Source organism: Trachurus japonicus, chromosome 13 (assembly GCF_045865225.1).
Source record: "Trachurus japonicus isolate A0001 chromosome 13, Traja_1.0".
Taxonomy (NCBI): domain Eukaryota; kingdom Metazoa; phylum Chordata; class Actinopteri; order Carangiformes; family Carangidae; genus Trachurus; species Trachurus japonicus.
In genome coordinates, this window is record NC_140919.1 from 10,424,498 (window position 1) to 10,444,303 (window position 19,806).

Consider the following 19,806-nt stretch of genomic DNA (forward strand, 5'->3'; position numbering starts at 1 on the left):
CCCTGGACTGAGCCGAGGTCTACCGGTCGTTGCCAGACTAGACATGTTAATGATATAGTCTGGCTTGTCAGGCTAGCTAGCTATGAGCTATTTTTTTTTTCAATTTTGGGAGAAATGTTGTCAGTAGTTGATATGATATGAATAAAACAAAAAAAATTTAATTTAATTTTACTCAAACACATACCTATAAATAGTAAAACCAGAGAAGCTGATCATTTTGGGAATGGTCTCTTAATTTTTTCCAAAGCTTGTACGTACATACATTGGGAATTAATCCAAAATAAATGTTTCCAGCTCATTAATTCAGTGTTTTGACATTGGTGAACCGCTCGTTATCAACCAAAGACAGATTGATGTCCTTCCACTCAGTCTCGTTTCCTCTCGACCCCCGACCGCTCATTTCCCTCGACACATCTGAGTTAGAGTTGATAACTATCTTAGACTAAATGAGGCTGATAAAGTGCTGAAAAATAATAATTTTCATGAGAATTTGTCAGGCGAACACAACAGTACTTTTTTTTTTTTTGTCTTTTTTGGGATGTTGAGGGTGATATCTTAAAATACGTATTCATGAAAGCAATATTTGATTTAGGGTTGTTCGGTATACCGGTACTAGATTGGTACCGGGGTACTGACGCATTTAAAACGGTACCATACTGCGCTTAGATGGGACCGGTACTTTCAGTTTGCGGCGCCGGCAGCGGTGACGTCGCCGCATTGTAATTTGAATCAATTTGAATCAGAATCAATTTGGTCTACGTATGGGAAACAATAGGTGTGTGTTTGAGTAACATGAACGTTTGTGTTTCATTCTATAAACTACTGATAACAATTTCTCCCAAAAATTACAACTGGTCAAAATAACAAAAAAAAGATGCAGTTGATAGTTGATATTAATTTTTAAACAGACCACTAATGTTTTAATTTAGGAAGAGTTCAGATTAATATAGATGGAAATTTAATCCTGCAGCAGCAGTGACTGTTTATTGATTTACTGATTACTGATGCATATGTTATAGTTCTAAGATTTTCTATTAAAATAAAGCCAATAATGACATTTTTTGTGTTCTCTTTTTATGTGGAAAAGTACCGAAAAGTATCGAAAAACATGTTGGTACCGATACCGGTACCAAAATGTTGGTATCGTGACAACACTAATTTGATTTTTGCTAATAAAAAGCCAAATAAGTTACATACTGGGGCTTTTAATGTTTCCACAGTGTTAATGTTGCAGACTCCCTGTGTGTTGACTGACGTGTGTTTCCCTGCGTGTGTGTCCTCCCCCTCAGGGGCATCGGCCAGGTGCTGACGGACTACGTCCACGGCGAGGCGAAGGAGAAGATGGCCAACGTCGGCCTCTTCCTCCTGTCCACCGTCACCTTCGCCGGCCTCTGCTACTTCAACTACAACGACGTCGGCATCTGTAAAGCCATCGCTCTGCTCTGGAGCAAATGAGCCCCACCACCGACTGTGGACTGAAGGAGGAGTCGGGGGAGGGGTCGAGGGGGGGCAAAGGGGGGTCGAGGGAAGTCGAGGGAAGTCGTGGACACTGGGACGTGGAGGGAAAATCTGGTCCTGGTCCTGATTGTAAAAAATCCGAGGTGTTCTCTGTATATTATTATTCTTCTTATTATTATTATAAATATATCATGTTGGCGATTTTGACAGTGATTCACATGTTACCTGCTAATTTAATGTCGATCAGCTCAGGCTCGGCCTCTGTGATGAAGGTCTATTGATGATGATGATGATGATCGGGGACCTGGCGACCGTCGCCATGTTGGGGACGAGCTCGTGTTCGTGTTCGCTCGTCTCTCTACTTGTGTAATTTTTTGAAGCTTCAGCAACAGCGACAGTTATCGGTTCTACAAATAACAGCGACTACAACAACACATCCAACAACAGTTTCTCTGCTTCGTACTTGTACTCAACACCGCTGCTGCATGTTTTTATTTTATTTTTTTAAATTTTATTTCCATGTTCAGGTGTAAAATGTGTTTTTTGTGAACACGCTCTTTAACATTAGATACTGTAAACGCCACGTTGCAGCTTCTGACGCCTTCTGACGGCGTTGGCCATGTTTTGTTGCCAGGGAGAAGAACTCAGCGAGGCCCTATCCACACGAAATCCACACGTTTTTTTTTTGTTTTTTTTTTACATATACACAGAGTTTTTACTGTTAAATATTCCCGTCCACACAAGTTCGGGTATTAAAATGTCTTTGTCCACACACGAATAAACGCTGTCATGGAACGTTATCATCATAATAAAGAGGAAAAACAAATGGCTGCAGCTTGTGACGTCTCTGGTAAATATCCATTTATCTTGTCCACACGTCAAAATAAATACGACGTTTTTAAATATTCACTGTGGCCGGAGTTTTTAAAAATCTCTGTTTTCAATACGTTTGCATGTGTACGAACTATGGAACCCCGCAAACCGGATGAAAAAAGCTGCGTATATATTTTTAAAAAAAGACATTTTCGTGTGGATAGGGCCAGAGTGTTGAAGCTCAGTGTTTAAGATCCTGGAGATCAGGGGCCGTTAATTATCAAGCTTCCTAGAATTACTCCTAAAAAAAACACAGCTAAGAGTCGACTTCAAATTCTTCGCTAAAAGCTGAAGTTAAAAGTCAGTTATCAAAGGTCTTAACTCAACACTTTTAGCGAAGAGTTGGACTGAATCTGAAGTGTCGGTCTCACAGCTGAGTTACCACAGTATTACCGGTATGTGCTGTCAAGTGAATTGTAGATGATGAGCCGTCACTTCCAAGTCCATAGGAATGACCGATCGCTGAAGGGAATCTCTTATGAATATGGAAATATCTATCAATGGGAGTGTATATTTAACCGTATTCTAATGATCTACTAAATACAGCTCTGGAAAAAAATAAGAGACCACTTTCACAAATGTTTCTTAAAAGCATCTCTACATGTATGACAGTCATTCTTTTCTTTTCTTTTTTGAACACCAACACAAACACAACTCATTCTCCTTAATGAGATCACCCGAACCAGATTATAAAAACACAGCTGGGATTAAACATCGACATTATCCCACAAAGACTGATTTATAAACTCTTCCTGAGTTAAAATATTCTTGCTGTGTTGATTAGGAATAAATATGAGCATGTTTTCTTTGCATTATTATTATTATTCAAGGTCTGAAAAGACTTGATATTTCTTGTTATTTAGACTAGTTTAGTCATTTTCAGCCAATAAAAGCTCTAAATGACAATTTTTTTTTTCTAATTTTGGGAGAAATGTTGTTGGTAGTTGATATGATATGAATAAAACAAAAAATTTGTAATTTAATTTTACTCAAACACATACCTATAAATAGTAAAACCAGAGAAGCTGATCATTTTGGGAGTGGTCTCTTAATTTTTTCCAGAGCTTGTATATACAGTGCATTGGGAATTAATCCAAAATAAATGTTTCCAGCTCATTAATTCAGTGTTTTGACGTTGGTGAACCGCTCGTTATCAACCAAAGACAGATTGATGTCCTTCCACTCAGTCTCGTTTCCTCTCGACTCCCGACCGCTCATTTCCCTCGACACATCTGGGGAAGTTAAGAGTTGATAACTATCTTAGACTAAACTCCACAAATTCTCAGCACTGAAGACGCTTGATAGATACGGCCCCTGCTCTGCTCTGCTCTGCTGCTGTGCTGACGCGTCATCGAAGGTAAGGGAGGAAGAGGAGGAAGAGGCCTCATCATCATCATCATCATCATCACCGGCGGCTGCGAACGGAGAGGAAGAGGAGGAGATATGAAAAGGCCCGATGCCGCCGCCTCTGTAACACTGAGCTGTTGTTGTACTTCATGTGTGAACTACAAACTCCTTCCACTGTGTAACGTTGACACATTTCACATGAAAAAAATTAACAATGACACGTTCTGAAAATATTAAACAAAACCTTTTATTTTGAGCTTTTTCATTTCCAGTTTTTCCCTCAAGTTTTTACAACACGAGACTCAAAAAGGCGCTGAGGTCAACTCAGTCACATAATATTGTACTGATACAAAATGATAACTGGCAAAACAAAGCAAAAAGGATAGAACAAGAAAATAGCATATTTATGTGGTGTATATAATATATATATATAGAGAGAGAGACAGAATAGTACAAAAGATATGGGTAACCCTCTAATTTACATGATAATGTCAAGAAATAACAAGTAATTGCATCATAATGTCTAGATAGAAATAGCCTAGATAAGAAATAACGGTCAATTTCATAGTAACGTCAAGAAATATAGCCAAGAAATAACAATTAATTGTGTTAATGTCTACAAATAGGCTAGAAATAACAGTCAATTTCATAGTAATGTCGAGAAATGTAGCCAGGAAATGACAATTAATTGCGTCATAATGTCTAGAAATAGCCTAGAATAGAAATAACAGTCAATTTCATAGTAATGTCAAGAAATATAGCCAGGAAATAACGATTGATTGCGTAGAAATAGCCTAGAAATATCAGTCAATTGAAGGACTTGGAGAAAAATTCTGGACTTAATCAAAAAAATTCATGAAAAGCATGTGTAATCGTTTCCCTTTATGAAAAACATGACATTACTATAAAATTTACCGTAATTTCGAGGCTACTTCTTGACATTATGACGTTATTAATGGCCTGTAAATTAAAGGGTTACCAAGATAGGACATATAAAAATGGAATATACTGTATTTTTATGGAACGTCATTAAATGTGGGCTAGGGTTTGGCTAAGTATAAAAGCAGATATGATTTAAATAAATTAGATAAATTTATGAATCTTCCCCAATTGTTTCAGAAAATAACTTTTGTTGACAAAGATTAAAATGCCGTAATTTAGTGTTAATGAACCGTGAGGAGGAACTACAGCGTACAACGCCTTTCAAATTTAAAATTCTGTTACAGATGAATGACTAACTATCAATAAATAAAATGTTTCATTGGGAGAGGCATTGCAATTAAATCTGGACGTTCATTATAAACCGGTTCTGAAAATGAACTTTTGATTGTTAGGAGTATAGATCAGTTGATCACAAATCACAAGTTAAATTTATATCACATGATACAATAAAGGATGATTATTTTGCTAAAACCACCTCTATTATATTTGTATATAAATATGTTCTATTTGTTTTGCGTCCTTCTCCTATTAAACCCAATAGTTACACATCCAGACGTCTTGTTTTGGGTCGCAACGACTGTGATGTAATTTCTCTCTATGGAAAGAAGGTTGAATTTGTGTCATTTGGTGTCAGTTGCTTGGGAATAAACTCGTTGGACTCGTCCACTTGATCGTAACCTCCGTTACGCAGGACCAGTCTGTCCAGAGTGACGTCATATTCGTCGGGCTCGAACCCCAGGTATCTCTTCGGGTACTGCGACGACTCAAACATGCACTTGCTGGACCCCGTCAGTTTTGTCAGGTAGAACAAGGCCGGGCTGCAGCTTTCATCGATTCGCTTTGGAATATCCTGAAAGGAAACAAACATTAAAGCTCCATACAGTATAAAGGTAGATGTTTGTATTAAAGCTCCATACAGTATAAAGGTAGATGTTTGTGTTAAAGCTCCATACAGTATAAAGGTAGATGTTTGTGTTAAAGCTCCATACAGTATAAAGGTAGATGTTTGTGTTAAAGCTCCATACAGTATAAAGGTAGATGTTTGTGTTAAAGCTCCATACAGTATAAAGGTAGATGTTTGTGTTAAAGCTCCATACAGTATAAAGGTAGATGTTTGTGTTAAAGCTCCATACAGTATAAAGGTAGATGTTTGTGTTAAAATAAAGGTAGATGTTTGTGTTAAAGCTCCATACAGTATAAAGGTAGATGTTTGTGTTAAAGCTCCATACAGTATAAAGGTAGATGTTTGTGTTAAAGCTCCATACAGTATAAAGGTAGATGTTTGTGTTAAAATAAAGGTAGATGTTTGTGTTAAAGCTCCATACAGTATAAAGGTAGATGTTTGTGTTAAAGCTCCATACAGTATAAAGGTAGATGTTTGTATTAAAGCTCCATACAGTATAAAGGTAGATGTTTGTATTAAAGCTCCATACAGTATAAAGGTAGATGTTTGTATTGAAGCTCCATACAGTATAAAGGTAGATGTTTGTGTTAAAGCTCCATACAGTATAAAGGTAGATGTCCATGTGTAGTGTGATTATAAAGCAGCTCTAGGTTCTATATTAATACTGTGAAAGTATCAAAGCCTCAGTCCACAGAGAAATGAACACAGCCTGTATTCAGAAACTGAGCCTTAAAACCAGCCGTCAGGACTTCCTGTCACTTTGTGATGTCACAACAAAGCCCCGCCCCCTCACCACCTGGACCCACCGACCTGTTGTTACTAGTTACTACCACTCAAAGCTTCTCAAATTACAGATCAGTAACTTCACATCACACACTGTGAACATCTAGGGATGGGTACCTTTCACATTTGATCCGATACGGTACCGATACTCGGTTCGAGGAGAAGTCAAAACTCCTCAGCCTTTAAGAGTATTTTATGTTTTAGAGATGGGCAACGTTTAAAATAGTCATTCAATGAAATAAAATATTGAATATGTTTATGAGACTATCATTAAAAAACAAATGAAACTGAGGCGCAGCGTGAACTCTGCAAGGTGCGGACTTCAATGAGAATATATATTTACGTATTGAAGAGAGGAGACTTCGTCCTCGTTTAGATGAGCTCTCATTATGTGACCAAGACTTAATTAAACGGTATCGCTGTGATGAGAAGTGGCGCCGTTAACAATGTTCTCCGATACCGATTCCCATAACAGCAGTGACGGCTGGTATCAATGGGCTAGTGGGGCTAAGCCCTCCCTGCATTATACAACAAAAGATGAGGAAAAAATATTATATATAGCCTATATTATATTCTCTAAATAACATACAAAAGATTGTTCTAAGTCTTAGTAAAATCGGAACTGGCAACAATATTAAATAGTTTCAAGAAAAACACAGGATATCTCTAAATGGGCTAATTTTAATCAGCCCCAGCTCACCCAGTCTGCTCCAGGTCTGCTCTCATTCATTTTCCGACTGTGGATGATTGACAGGTGCCATGTCCCGCCCTCGCCATTGACCGACTGTTGGGGCTAATTTCATTCAGCCCACAGGCCGATCGGTTCTGACCAATCAGCAGGGGGCTGACGCAGGGTCAGTGATTGACAGGCGTCATGTCCCGCCCCCTTGATTCACTTGTCATTGGGGCTAATTTCATTTAGCCCAACACCGCTGTTTTCAGACCAATGACAGGAACCGGAGGAAAAGTTGTGTTGTTGTGGGAAGGAGAAGACAGAAACAGCGGCGCTAGGCGCTAGCATCACAGGTAGCTACTTTACTGCTCTAAACTGTCTTTGCTAACATGAACAAAGTGGAGAATCTAGTTTCTAAACTCACTGGGAGCACCAGACTTAATGACATGGCGATAACAGACCGGCCGTTGATATGAGCTGCATATATCGTCTTCTTTTTTTTAATTGAGCAATATCGTCGGGTGTGTGTGCGTGCGTGCGTGTGTGTATGTGTGTGTGTGTGCGTGCGTCCGTACGTACGTGTGTGTGTGTGTGTGTGTGTGTACGTGCGTGCGTGAGAGAGAGAGAGACTGTGTGTGTATGTGTGAGATAACCAGGTGAATTTTTTTTTTTTTTTGGACTAGACCCTTACTTAATGCAGTGTGTAGGCCTAGTTAGTTGCTATACTTTTGTGAGATGGGATAACCCTAACTTTCAGCTGTGTTAACCATTTAATGGGTATAATTTATTTATTAGCCCACCCAACTAATTTGACCACCAGCCGCCACTGCATAACAGTACGTGATTTCATTTTTAAATGACGGACGGCTGTTTTTCAGTCGGTCAGACAAACACCCCCGTAGACTGTATTCACTCTTGCTGACGCACGCGTTCAGGTACTGAAATGTGGTACCTGTTTTTGGCGGCCTGTTTTAATTTTAGTTTTAGTCTAGTCTTTGTGCCAAACTGTCATTTTAGTCTTTATTAGTTTTAGTCACGGTCATGCTCTTTTTTGTTTTGTCAAGTTTTAGTCGACTAAAACTGAGCATTTTAGTCTTATTTTAGTCAGAATAACCCATGACTATTTCCGTCTAGTTTTAGTCGACGAAAACTGATGATATTTTAGTTTAGTTTAGTTTTAAGCCCTATTCGCACGGGATTAGTATTACCTGGGGACGTCTGGTAATTTGTAAATTACCCCCCCATGACCGTGTTTCTTGCGGTGCATTCGCACGGGATAAGTGAAGTCTGTATTTTACTCGAAAATGCCGCTCATAATTTCCACCGCAGCCTCCATGTTTCAACCCGTACAGTATGGTTTCAACCGGGGAAGAAGTAGAAAAGGCGCGCAATAAAAACAACAAAAACAAAAAATACCGCTCAATTACTGAGATGCAGATTCGCACGGGACTAGTTTTACCACGGGACGTCGGTCTTTGGTGAAATATAGTAGGTAATTTGCGGGGGAATTTTTACTTTACAAATTACTGACATGGCGCATTCGCACGGGATTAAGATCACAGACGTCCTCCGCAATTATTACAAATTACCTGAGATCCCGAGGTAAAACTAATCCCGTGTGAATAGGGCTTTAGACAATGATTTATATATTTATTTTGATATTGTTGTTATTGTTACCTTATAGACTGAAGAAATACTGCAAAAATAACAGAATAATAAGTGCGACTAAACATTGTAACGTTATTTCGTCTCGTCACGTTTTGGTCAACAAAAATGAAGAGACATTTTAGCAAAGTTTTTGTTTTGTAAACCACATTTAGTCTCGTTTTTATTCGTCAACAATATTGCATTATATATTTTATTATAGTTATCGTCACATGACCGCGATTTACGTTTCGTCTCGTCTCGTTTTCGTCACGTGATAAAGGGTCGTTGACGATGATATTTCCTCATAATTTTCATTGACGAAAGCAACACTAGTACCAATAAAAGTACTGAATTCGGTGCCCATCCCTACTACGTATGTTATGTACGTCAGGTGTTGTTCTCACCATTTTCTCGGGTTGAACCTCTTTATCGTCTTTGCAGCAGGCAACCCACGTCTTGTCGTCTTTCTTGACGTAGATGATGACCGGGTTCTGCTTTCCCTTGTCTTTGAGATTGTTCTTGACATAGTCGTAAGGTTGGATGTTGAATTTGCACTCTGTAAAAAGACAAAGACACAAAACTGTGACTGTGATTTCAGTTCACAGGTCACAGGAACTCCATGCATTATCATAAGCACTGACGAGTTTTTCTTTGTTTTGTTGTTTCAATGTGCTCTGTGTGAACAAAATTCAATATTTACTAGTGAAATTCTCAAAATTTTCTGCTTTTAAAGATGAAACATTGCTGGTCTGTGTATTACCGGGCTGCTCCTGCTCGTACATGCTTAACATCCGAGCTCGAAATTCTCCTTCGTCGTTCAAAAGCAGGATTTTGTCCGTGTTGGTGTGGAGCCGACGTATGATACAGTTGTCCGATTGTTCGAAACTGTCGGTACAAAAACCTGCATGATTGAGAGTAGAAGGAGAAAAACAAACAGATGTAAGAGAGAAAAGACAGTAAGAGAGAAAAAACTATGAATTTTATAATAAAATGTAAAAGAAGAGCCTCACCTGTTGTATCCACTTTAGACACAGAGAGCGGGAAACAGCAGAGCAGACGGCAACATTTAAAAGACAGGAGATGTTAATAAAATAATACAATTATCTGATTGATTAAGTATGAACTCTCACCACTGAAGATGAAGCCTCCCTTACATGTATCAACAAATGTAATGGGATAGCAGCAGCTGGTCGCCATCATATGGACCTGGAAGAACAAACCCTTTTCTGGTTACAAAAAAAAACACAATATGTGGCACGCCGAGCGTTGTCAGTGAAACTCAACACCTGCTCCCCAAGTAGACCTGTCTGAGGACTGACTTTGTGTGTTGAAACATGTGTATTTATAAGGCAGGAAGTGAAGTCAGATCAAATGTGGTCAACTGAGACGCATTTTTAAAAGGTGTGAATGACACCACTCTGGTTTTCCTTTCCACGCAAAAAGGAACATTTGTTGGTCAGGACTAGTATAGAGGGAAACTTTTGGTATAACCCTTCAATTTTATAGGCTGCTATATATGTGATAATGTCAAGATATAGCCAAGAATAACAATCCATTGCATCATAATGTCTAGAAATAGCCTGGATTAGAAAAAAGACAAAGGTCAATTTCATAGTAATGATAGTAATGACTTGGTGGAGGAAAATTCTGGCCTTTCCCAAAAAATTCAAAGCAGCATGTGTTATCTTTTGCCTTTATGAAAAACATGACATTACTATGAAATTGATTGTTATTTCTAGGCTATTTCTTGACATATCACGTTTCTTGACTTATCAGGTAATTAGCGGCCCGCTAAGAAACGACACCTGTCATGGAACCAAAACAAATATGTTAAAGCAGAAGTAAGCGGAATATTTGTGTTAATATAAGTCTTAAATAGTTACTGTATATCTTCCGACAGCAATCACTTACATAGAGTGTTTGGTCTGAAACACGGGTCTGTCAGTCACTCTGCTCTGCTGTAAGCCGAGGAGAAAACTTTCCTTGTATCCTACAACCTTTATCCAATGAGGAGAGAGAACAGCATAAAGGGGCGGTCCTCTCTGTGTGTGCAGCCAAGGGATGCACGTGAATGTGGTGACGAGGACCAATAGATCCATGACGAGGGCGGGGACTGCTAACTCCATCGGCTGACAGGAAGTTAGCCAAAACGACTGGATCGCTTACTTGTGCTTTAAGAGGGGGTTAAAAAAAAGCATACTAAAATCAAACCAAATGTTCAGTTTAGCAATCAGTTTGATCACAATCACAAATGAAATCTGTCTCCGGGCTTCTAGTCCTGTGGTGCCTGTATTTTGGTCTTTTGCTCTGTTTTTGTTATGCACGTGGACGTTTCTGGATGGAGAGCGAGAGAGTCACAAGACAGCATAGATATCTATGGCGAGAGAGTCGGTGTTTTCTTTCCAGCCAATGACGGAGCTCAGGTGAAGCTACGTGCAGCAGAATAGGAGGCTCAGGGCTGCTAGCTGCACTAGCTGTCTCTGATGCTAACGAGTGCTAACACGTCTCTCTCTCTCTCTCAGCAGCAGCAGTCAGGACCGCAGCCTGAGTGAAGCACTGGAGCCGCGGACCGATTCCCGACCGTCACCGACACTGGTAACAAGTATTAGGGCCGTTGTAGTGAGCTAGCTCGATGCTAACTTCGGCTAGCGGTAGCGGTTAGCATCCGCCGCTAACACCGTCTTCCCAGCTCACCACAACGGCATAACAACATGACACGGAGGCTCCCGGTGTTGGTGACGGTCGGCTATCGGCCCACGGCTCCAGCTCTTCACTCGGACTGTATTTCCTTTCCTTTGTTGTCATGACAACGGCTGCTGTCTGGGGCAGGAGGCTACACAGCTTAGCCCGAGAGGAGGGGCTGAGTTTCAATGTTTTGTTTACAAACTGCAACAAACAAAACTCCAGACCCTACCTTTAAAAATGATAAAACAAACAGAAACAGAATAGGTTGTCCTTTAGTCTAGTTTGTTTTATATATGCGAGAGCATTTTTGGGGTTTTTTTTTTTTTTTTTCCTCAATGTCAGGTGGGCAAATGTGGGTGAATGTTTTCAATGTCTGGTGGTGTAGCCTACATTGTGTGTTTCATGTGTGACGGACTGTGAGATAAAATTTCCCTCTGGGACAATGAAGGCATCTATCTATCTATCTATCTATCTATCTATCTATCTATCTATCTATCTATCTATCTATCTATCTATCTATCTATCTATCTATCTATCTATCTATCTATCTATCCATCCATCCATCCATCCATCCATCCATCCATCCATCCATCCATCTATCTATCGTTCTATCTATCTATCTATCTATCTATCTATCTATCTATCTATCTATCTATCTATCTATCTATCTATCTATCTATCTATCTATCCATCCACCCATCTATCTGTCCATCCATCCATCTGTCTGTCTGTCCGTCCGTCCGTCCGTCTATCTATCTATCAGACAGATAATAATAAACACTAATAGAAGTAAATGGACAGTGGCTGTTCAGGAACATCTGTCAGATTGAACAGTTCACCCTGTTATACATATAAACATATAAATATACTAAGTGTTTGTGCAGAGCTGGGTCACTGTTACATTCATCATGTAGGATGTTGAACCCTGTCTTTACTATATGTCCAGTTGTGTGTGGTTGTGTGTGTGGTTTTTGTGCCATTTTTACGTAAAGAAGAAACAAATCGAAAACACGTTGCTCAGTGTTTCAGTTGTAAAACACGGCAAATAAATATCTGCAGCACGTAGCTGTCCGGAGCTGTGGGTGGGAAAATTACTGTAACGAAGGAAAAAAAAAAAAAAGGGAAAGAAAGAAAAAGCCACATGGCAGCGGAGGAGAGGAGCCCTCTGTGATTCATAACACGTCTGGTATTGGAGGAGCAGTTGCCACAAAAATCCATGACAAAAATGTTCCCACTACATTCACCAGAGAGCAGATTTAGACTTTCACTAACATCTATCTTATTTTATTGTATTTATGTTGTTTTCTTGCTTACAGTTTTTCTCAATCGCTTTGGTGCTTTTCTCACATCACTCTTACTGTAACATTTGCACAACAGTTAGTTCATTTCTCAAAACAATTATTTCAAACTACAAAACCTAGTGGATGACCTGCAAAAGCGCGTCACTTTCTCAAAATGGATTGTCCATCCCTCAAAAGCAAGTACTCATGTCAATGAAACTGTCAGTGTCATCAAAATGAGAAGTCCTGTCACCATCGTTCATGAACAAGATAGTCAAATGGCTTTGTCATGTTTTCATTATGATAGTTTACTAAGAAAGTGTTTTCCAATGCAAAAAAGTCATGACACTACCTGAAAATGCTCAAGACAGCACTATACACTACTTGTACAGCCATGTGAAGACTTGTAAAATGCTGTAGTACAGTACCATACTGTAAAGATGGGGAATCTTTACTGTGGTTGCTGTAATACAATACAATACAGTAAATCTGTACTCTAGTGAAGCAGAAAGTCTAAATGTACAGTAAATGTAAAAAGTTCTTGTCCCACTGTATCTTACAGTAATGCCTGACACAATGACAGCAGTGCAGATTGTTTAGTGCTGAATTACTGTCCAATACCATACATAACTGTTCTGTTTGAATGATTGAATTCACAGTGCTTCTCCCAACATTTAAAATTAGTTTGACAGATTTTGAAAACTAGTTCAACAATTTTGTATGTAATGACTCAAGCAATGAAATGATGACTATTAGTTTTATAGGGAAAGACTATTCAGCCTTCAAAAGTATAGTTTATTTTGACTGACATGACATAAACAAATGATAATGTTGAAAAACAGCAGAGAATTGTATGAGAGCAACTGATACATGTCCAAAAGCATTTGCAATTTGTTCAGAGGAAGGAGAAACTGCTGCTATGATGTGGACAAATGACTACATGTTGTGGAGGTTGAACTAATAGTTATGAGATCTTTCATTCTGATCTGAGAATAGCACCAAAGCGACTGAGAAAAACTGTAATACCTGAATAAAGTATGAATATAAAGGGTATGTACAGTTGTATACAGAAACAGGAAGTAATCATACATATCATACGCAGACAGATATATATACTGTATATATCATCTGCTGAACTTTGATCATATATAATGTGATACCAGCTCCAACACTTATATTTTATCAATGGCTCACATTTAACCTAACCTTTTTAACATTTAAACAGTGTCTTCACGACATTAGAGTCAGGAACCTGGTGGTTTCAGGTGGGGGGGGGGGCAGACAGGAAAAGAGGAACACAGAGAGTCGTGGTAAGACAGGGTAGCAAAGACAAGTGGACATTTAAAACACGTCAGAACTGGGAGAAAATAAAGAAATTAAAAAGAAAAGGGAAGTCGATAGGGAAGCTGTACTGTACGTAGGTCTGGGTGCCAGGTGGAGGAGGAGAGAGAAAGAGAAAGAAAAATCATAATTATTTATCATTATATAGAAATAGAATAATAGAAATAGCTTTGTCATCAAAGTTTATGAAAGAGACTTTATGTGGTCCAGCCTGACTACGGTGGCCCAGAGGAACTCAAACGCACTGCAACAGAAGAAAACAAAGACAAAACACACAAAACGTGATACAAATTCAGAAACAACAAGGGTTAGTGTTAGCAACTTAACAACTTCAACAACACAGTTTCATTCTGGAGACACAAAACACTGACAGACCTAGCTGGTGTGTGTCTGTGTGTGTGCTTTTGTTGAATGTCTAATTTTTTTTACTTTAGTGCTGCTCCTGCAGACGGCTTCCTGTTGGTGGGTTAGAAAATAAGGTGAGTGTGTTTTGGTTTTGTGTCACATGATAATATCAGTTATTACTGCAAATATGCTTTACGTTGTATTAGCATAACTTTTTTCTCATAATATATTAACAAAATAATAAATTTTTTGTCATAAAAAGTGTGACCTTTTCTTGAAATATCATGATCAATGTTGCAAATATTCCTCCACTGGGTCCGTCCAGATGGAGTCCACTAGGACCAGTCACGACTATCTGTGCCAAATCTGACATAGTTCAGTGATCAACTACACAGGATGAGCACAGGACTGATGTAAACATCTGTCGTCCCTGTAGGACAGTAAATCATCATCTAAGGAAATGAAGGAAATGAGGGAAATGAAGGTCTGGTCTCTCCTCCTCTGTGTCTCTAACCCTCCTCTCCTCCACGTGCATTTATTTTCAACAACGAAGCCGGTGAGAAATCAATCCATGGAGCAGTGGATAACGTTATTTATCATCTACCATGTGTATATCTGTGTAGTCTTATCTGTCATCAACAAGAGCCCTGAGGTCAGCTGACCAGTTGGTTCTGGACGTTCCTCGATCGTTCCTTAAAACTAAAGGAGATCGAGGCTTCGCAGTTGCAGGTCCCACACTGTGGAACGCTTTGCTGTTTTCTGTGCGGTCTGCGACTAGCCTCTCTGTTTTTAAAACACGCCTTAAGACCCATTTGTTTACCCTGGTCGTTGGCTGAGTTAAGTCACCTGTATTGGATCTTTGATCTGTTTGCCTTTAACTGTTTTACTGTTTACTTGTATGTTGTACTGCTTTACTTGTATTGCTGCTGATTATTTTATCCTGGCTGGTGGCCATTGGCCTTTAAATGTGCTACTATGTAAATAAAGCCGATATTGACATTGACAATGAGTGATTACGGGTTACGGGGCGCGTTACGTTTGTGTGGCGGTGCCGCGGAGACGAGAGCTGGGACACCGGGTCGGATATCTGATCTGACACGGTTGGTTTTCAGCCAAGAGACGCTAGGTGGAAGGCAGAGAGCCTCCATCCTCCCTGGAACTAGTTACAAGTCATTGATTTAACCAGAACTAGGACTCTGGAGCTGGTTAATAAAGGTACACATGGTGCAGAGTTAAGGTGGAAATCCTGAATAGTTCCTCTTTAAGTAATGCACTATTACTCCGTTTAGTCTTGTTGTGTATGAATGAAAAAGAGGAACTTTTCACATGATTATTATTATTATTATTATCTGCTGACACTATCAAATCATTGCAGAACACTGGGGGTTGTGAATGCTAGTGAAAGGCCCAGACTTGTTGTGAGTCATGGTTTCTTTGTTTGTTTAAGATCCACTTCCCAGCCTGTATGATATTATCTCTGGTGTAAGACAAGACAACACAAAAAAACAAGACAAGCAGCAGTAGGCTATGACTGAGATATTACATAGTTGAACATGACGTTATTTACATAGGAGAGAGAAAGACAGAGAAAGAGGGCGCTATTATTCGTATATTATTATACATTATATTCAATAGAATAGATAAATAACCAGATAGTGATAACATGGAATTAAAGTGTTACAACAATGACAACAGACGTAGACAGCACCACTACTTAACACCGGTAACTTCACTGTTGGTGGACTTTAATCTATCCAACAGGTGTGTAGGCGCTGAAACCACAGCGTCACAGCGTCACTCACCTTTGAGGATGCGTTGAGTTGTGGTGTTGTTCTCTCTCCTCTCTCCTCGGACAGCTCGCTCAGCACCGAAGGGGAAATACCTCCGGCTGCAGATTTCAAAGCCACGCGGTTAAATTCGTTTTCCCTGTGTGTGTGTGTGGTCGGTTGTAGCGCTGACGTCTTCAGGAAACGTTAAGCGTTGACGTGCGCTCCGTGCCGGGCTCTTTCTCCCTCTCTCTCTCTCTCTCTCCGTCTGTCTCTTTTAGATGCTTGCTGGTCTCGCGGGCTGGGCTCCTCGTGCAGTTGCCAGTCTGTGCAGCCAAACCAAACGCCCCCTCACGTGATGACGTCGTGGAGAGGGGACGTCCAAACCCACACCCACATCCACCCGCCCACGAGCGCGCTTCCGGTCTAGTCCCTCACACGTCGAACCCTTGGAGGGAATCCCCATATGAAGTTAAAGGGATAGTTCACCCAAAATTCTAATTTCTGTTCATTTCACTCATTATCTACTCACCCTCATGTCGACTAAGGGCTGGGAGAAGTTTCAGAGTCCTCCGTGGCTTCTCTGAGTTACAGCGGGGCTCGGCGCAGCACTGCATGTCCATATGACGGTTGTGAACGGGGCTCACTTTTCTTCGTCCAAAAAGACACACCAAAAACCATCCAAATACTAGCCTCGTAAACCAGCCTCTCGCGGAAGTGCATTTCATTTCATTCCGAGGGAGAGTCTGGCCTCATCCCCATTCTAAGCGTTTGGACTGAAACCCTCAGAAGGCCGAGCCAATCAGCGCCACCCGCTGTGATTGACACAGCACGTTGGCCAATCAGGGACCGACTGGTGCAAAGCCCCGTCACTACACCAACTTGCTGATTGGCTGAATGGGGTTGTCTGTCAATGCTACTACCAAAGATATTAAACCGTCTTTGCTACTACTCCCGCCCAGCTCCCACCCACCCCAAACGCTTAGAAGGGGGATGAGGCCAGACTCTCCCGAGAAATGAAATGAAATGCATTTCCGCGAGAGGCTGGTTTACGAGGCTATCCAAATACCTCCACACAGCTCGTCTGTAATGTCCCTCTTGTATTGAAGCCCCGACATGAGAAATTGTTCCCAAAAAAATTAAATAAGTCTATATTTTAAAGGACAATTCCGGGCGAATTCAACTCTGGGGTGTATTTTCATATCATTTTAGGTCTAAAAGAATGAATCTGAAGATTTTCAGTTTAATTGCTCCTGTTTTGCGGTAGTTGCATCTGTCCCCGCGTCCCCACGGCAGCAATGAATGGGAGTGGATGTAAGTTCCGCTGTTTAGGCTGTTTCCAGCCCTCAAAGCCGCAATTTTTTTCCACAGACAGCGTCAGATGGCTACTCAAACATGCACCGAGAAGTTTATTTACTTCAAGCAAGCCGACATGTTTGTAAAACTAGATCTAATTCAAAGTCTCCCGGAGTCTCGCGCGAGACCCAGTTGCCGTGCGCGGTGTGTTCAGGTGCAGTGGGAAAAGCTACCGTTTGTGTCATAAACACAGGAATATCAACTCTTTACTTGCTTCAAGTAAAAAAAACTTCTCGGCGCATGTTTGAGTAGCCACCTGACGCTGTCTGTGGAAAAAAATGTACACTTCAAGCAAGTAAAGAGTTGATATTCCTGTGTTTATGACACAAATGGTAGCTCCGACTGCGCCTGAATACACCAGCACTGCAACTTCGGGCTCGCGCGAGACTCCGGGAGACTTTGAATTAGATCTAGTTTTACAAACATGTCGGCTTGCTTGAAGTAAATAAACTTCTCGGTGCATGTTTGAGTAGCCATCTGACGCTGTCTGTGGAAAAAAATTGCGGCTTTGAGGGCTGGAAACAGCCTAAACAGCGGAACTTACATCCACTCCCATTCATTGCTGCCGTGGGGACGCGGGGACAGATGCAACTACCGCAAAACAGGAGCGATTAAACTGAAAATCTTCAGATTCATTCTTTTAGACCTAAAATGATATGAAAATACACCCCAGAGTTGAATTCGCCCGGAATTGTCCTTTAAGCTTGTTTGTAGCGGAAGCTCCCAGTGTCTCAGTTCACTGCTTTGCCAGTGTCTGTGCTGGGAGCTTCCGCTACAAGCAAGCTTAAAATATAGACTTATTTAATTTTTTTGGGAACAATTTCTCATGTCGGGGCTTCAATACAAGAGGGACATCAGAGACAAGCACTATGGAGGTATTTGGATGGTTTTTGGTGTGTCTTTTTGGACGAAGAAAAGTGAGCCCCGTTCGCAACCGTCATATGGACATGCAGTGCTGCACGGAGCCCCGCTGTAACTCAGAGAAGCCACGGAGGACTCTGAAACTTCTCCCAGCCCTTAGTCGACATGAGGGTGAGTATAAATAAATTGAATTTTGGGTGAACTATCCATTTAACTTCATGTATTTTGGCGGCGGGGAATGGGGATTCCATCCAAGGGTTAGGTGCGCGAGGGACTAGACCAGGAAGCGCGTGGGTGGGTGGATGTGGGTGTGGGCGTCCCCTCTCCATGACGTCATCACGTGAGGGGGCGTTAATTGGCTGCAGACTGGCGATTGCACAGCACGAGGAGACCAGCCCGCGAGACCAGCAAGCATCTTGAATGTGTATGTGTTCCTCTCTCGCACTCTGTTTAGATGAATAAACACAAATAGTGCTACAAACGTACACACATTGACCTCTGGTATTTGTCAATCTCTGTGTTTTATTGTGAAAATTGACTGGATTCTCTTGTGTTTCTTTGTGTCACTTCTTGCCAGGATTGATGCGATTGAATACAATCTGTTAAAGCAGAAGTAAGCGACATTTTTGTGTTAATATAAGTCTTAAATAGTTTTATCTTCCGACAGCAATCACTTACATAGAGAGTTTGGACTGAAACACAGGTCTCTCAGTCACTCTGCTCTGCTCTGAGCCGAGGAGAAAACTTCTCTCGTATCCTACAAGTTTTATCCAGTGAGGAGAGAGAACGGCATAAAGGGCTGTGTGTGCAGCCAAGTGATGCGCGTGAATGTGGTGACGTAGGGACGAGGGCGGGGACTGCTAACTCCATCGGCTAACAAGACGTTATGGTGCGTTCGGGGCAACTCGTAACTCGTGTTTTTCCGACCTGTGAAGTCCTACCAGTTCGATCTGGTACGAGTTCATGGGTCGGAAGTTACGAGTGGCCGTTATAGTGACTTTCACAGGTAAAACAGGTCGGAAAAACACAAGTGGGTTGCCTGGAACGCTACAAAGTCTTAAGTCGTGACTTGAAGCTGTAATTTTCGGTTTCAAAAGCCTGCATGGAACGCAGCATTAGCCAAAACAACCGGATCGCTTACTTACTTAACATGGGCGCCGAAATGAAAATGGCTCAGCTTCGCAGCGCTTCCGCGTCCGGTGTGGCCCCGGCGTAAACCGTCTTTGGTGGCAGTAAACACTAGTTGTTTGTTCACCACCAAAGAGGAGGCTCCGTCTTAGTTTTGATCTGGGCACAGTTAGGAGCATCTGATTAGCAGACCTCAGTGATCTGGGAGAATGGTAAGGGCAAAGAAGATCAGAGAGATACAGTAGGCGGGTGCCAAGCCATTCAGGCATTTAAAAACAATAAATAAAAATGAGTCCAAAATTGAGAGTAAGCCAGTGTGAAGTGCGGAGAATAGGGGTTATGTGATGCTGTCGCTTCTTCCCTGTCGGTAGGCGTGCAGCAGCATTTTGCACAACCTGCAATCTGCGCATTAAAAAC

General features: G+C 41.0%; 2 protein-coding genes across 2 annotated transcripts in view; one reads left to right on the forward strand and one right to left on the reverse strand.

Moving 5' to 3' along the window:
• The window catches only part of sdhdb (succinate dehydrogenase complex, subunit D, integral membrane protein b), a 14,790-nt gene extending 12,646 nt beyond the window's left edge, over nucleotides 1-2,144 (forward strand). Inside the window, exon 4 of the mRNA XM_085794810.1 lies at nucleotides 1,290-2,144. Within this exon, the coding sequence (XP_085650936.1) occupies nucleotides 1,290-1,455 (166 nt within the window). The 3' untranslated portion in view covers nucleotides 1,456-2,144. The remainder of the gene's footprint in view (nucleotides 1-1,289) is intronic.
• A 2,999-nt stretch (nucleotides 2,145-5,143) lies between these two features.
• On the reverse strand, nucleotides 5,144-9,409 carry LOC146975457 (uncharacterized). Its single transcript, XM_085794621.1, has 3 exons — nucleotides 9,388-9,409; nucleotides 9,032-9,183; nucleotides 5,144-5,470 (listed from the first exon to the last, which is right to left on the reverse strand). Exons 1-3 carry the CDS (start codon nucleotides 9,407-9,409, stop codon nucleotides 5,216-5,218), a joined length of 429 nt encoding a protein of 142 aa, XP_085650747.1. The 3' UTR covers nucleotides 5,144-5,215.
• Between the last annotated feature and the right edge of the window lie 10,397 nt (nucleotides 9,410-19,806).

What these genes read in the sequence shown, in the direction of transcription:
- LOC146975457 (XM_085794621.1), bottom strand. Translation starts at nt 9,409, where the DNA reads ATGTACGAGCAGGAGCAGCCCG. An exon ending in GTACGAGCAGGAGCAGCCCG is followed by an intron (nt 9,184 to 9,387) that starts GTAATACACAGA and finishes GTCTTTTTACAG; the next exon opens with AGTGCAAATTCAACATCCAA. An exon ending in AGGTTCAACCCGAGAAAATG is followed by an intron (nt 5,471 to 9,031) that starts GTGAGAACAACA and finishes GTTTCCTTTCAG; the next exon opens with GATATTCCAAAGCGAATCGA.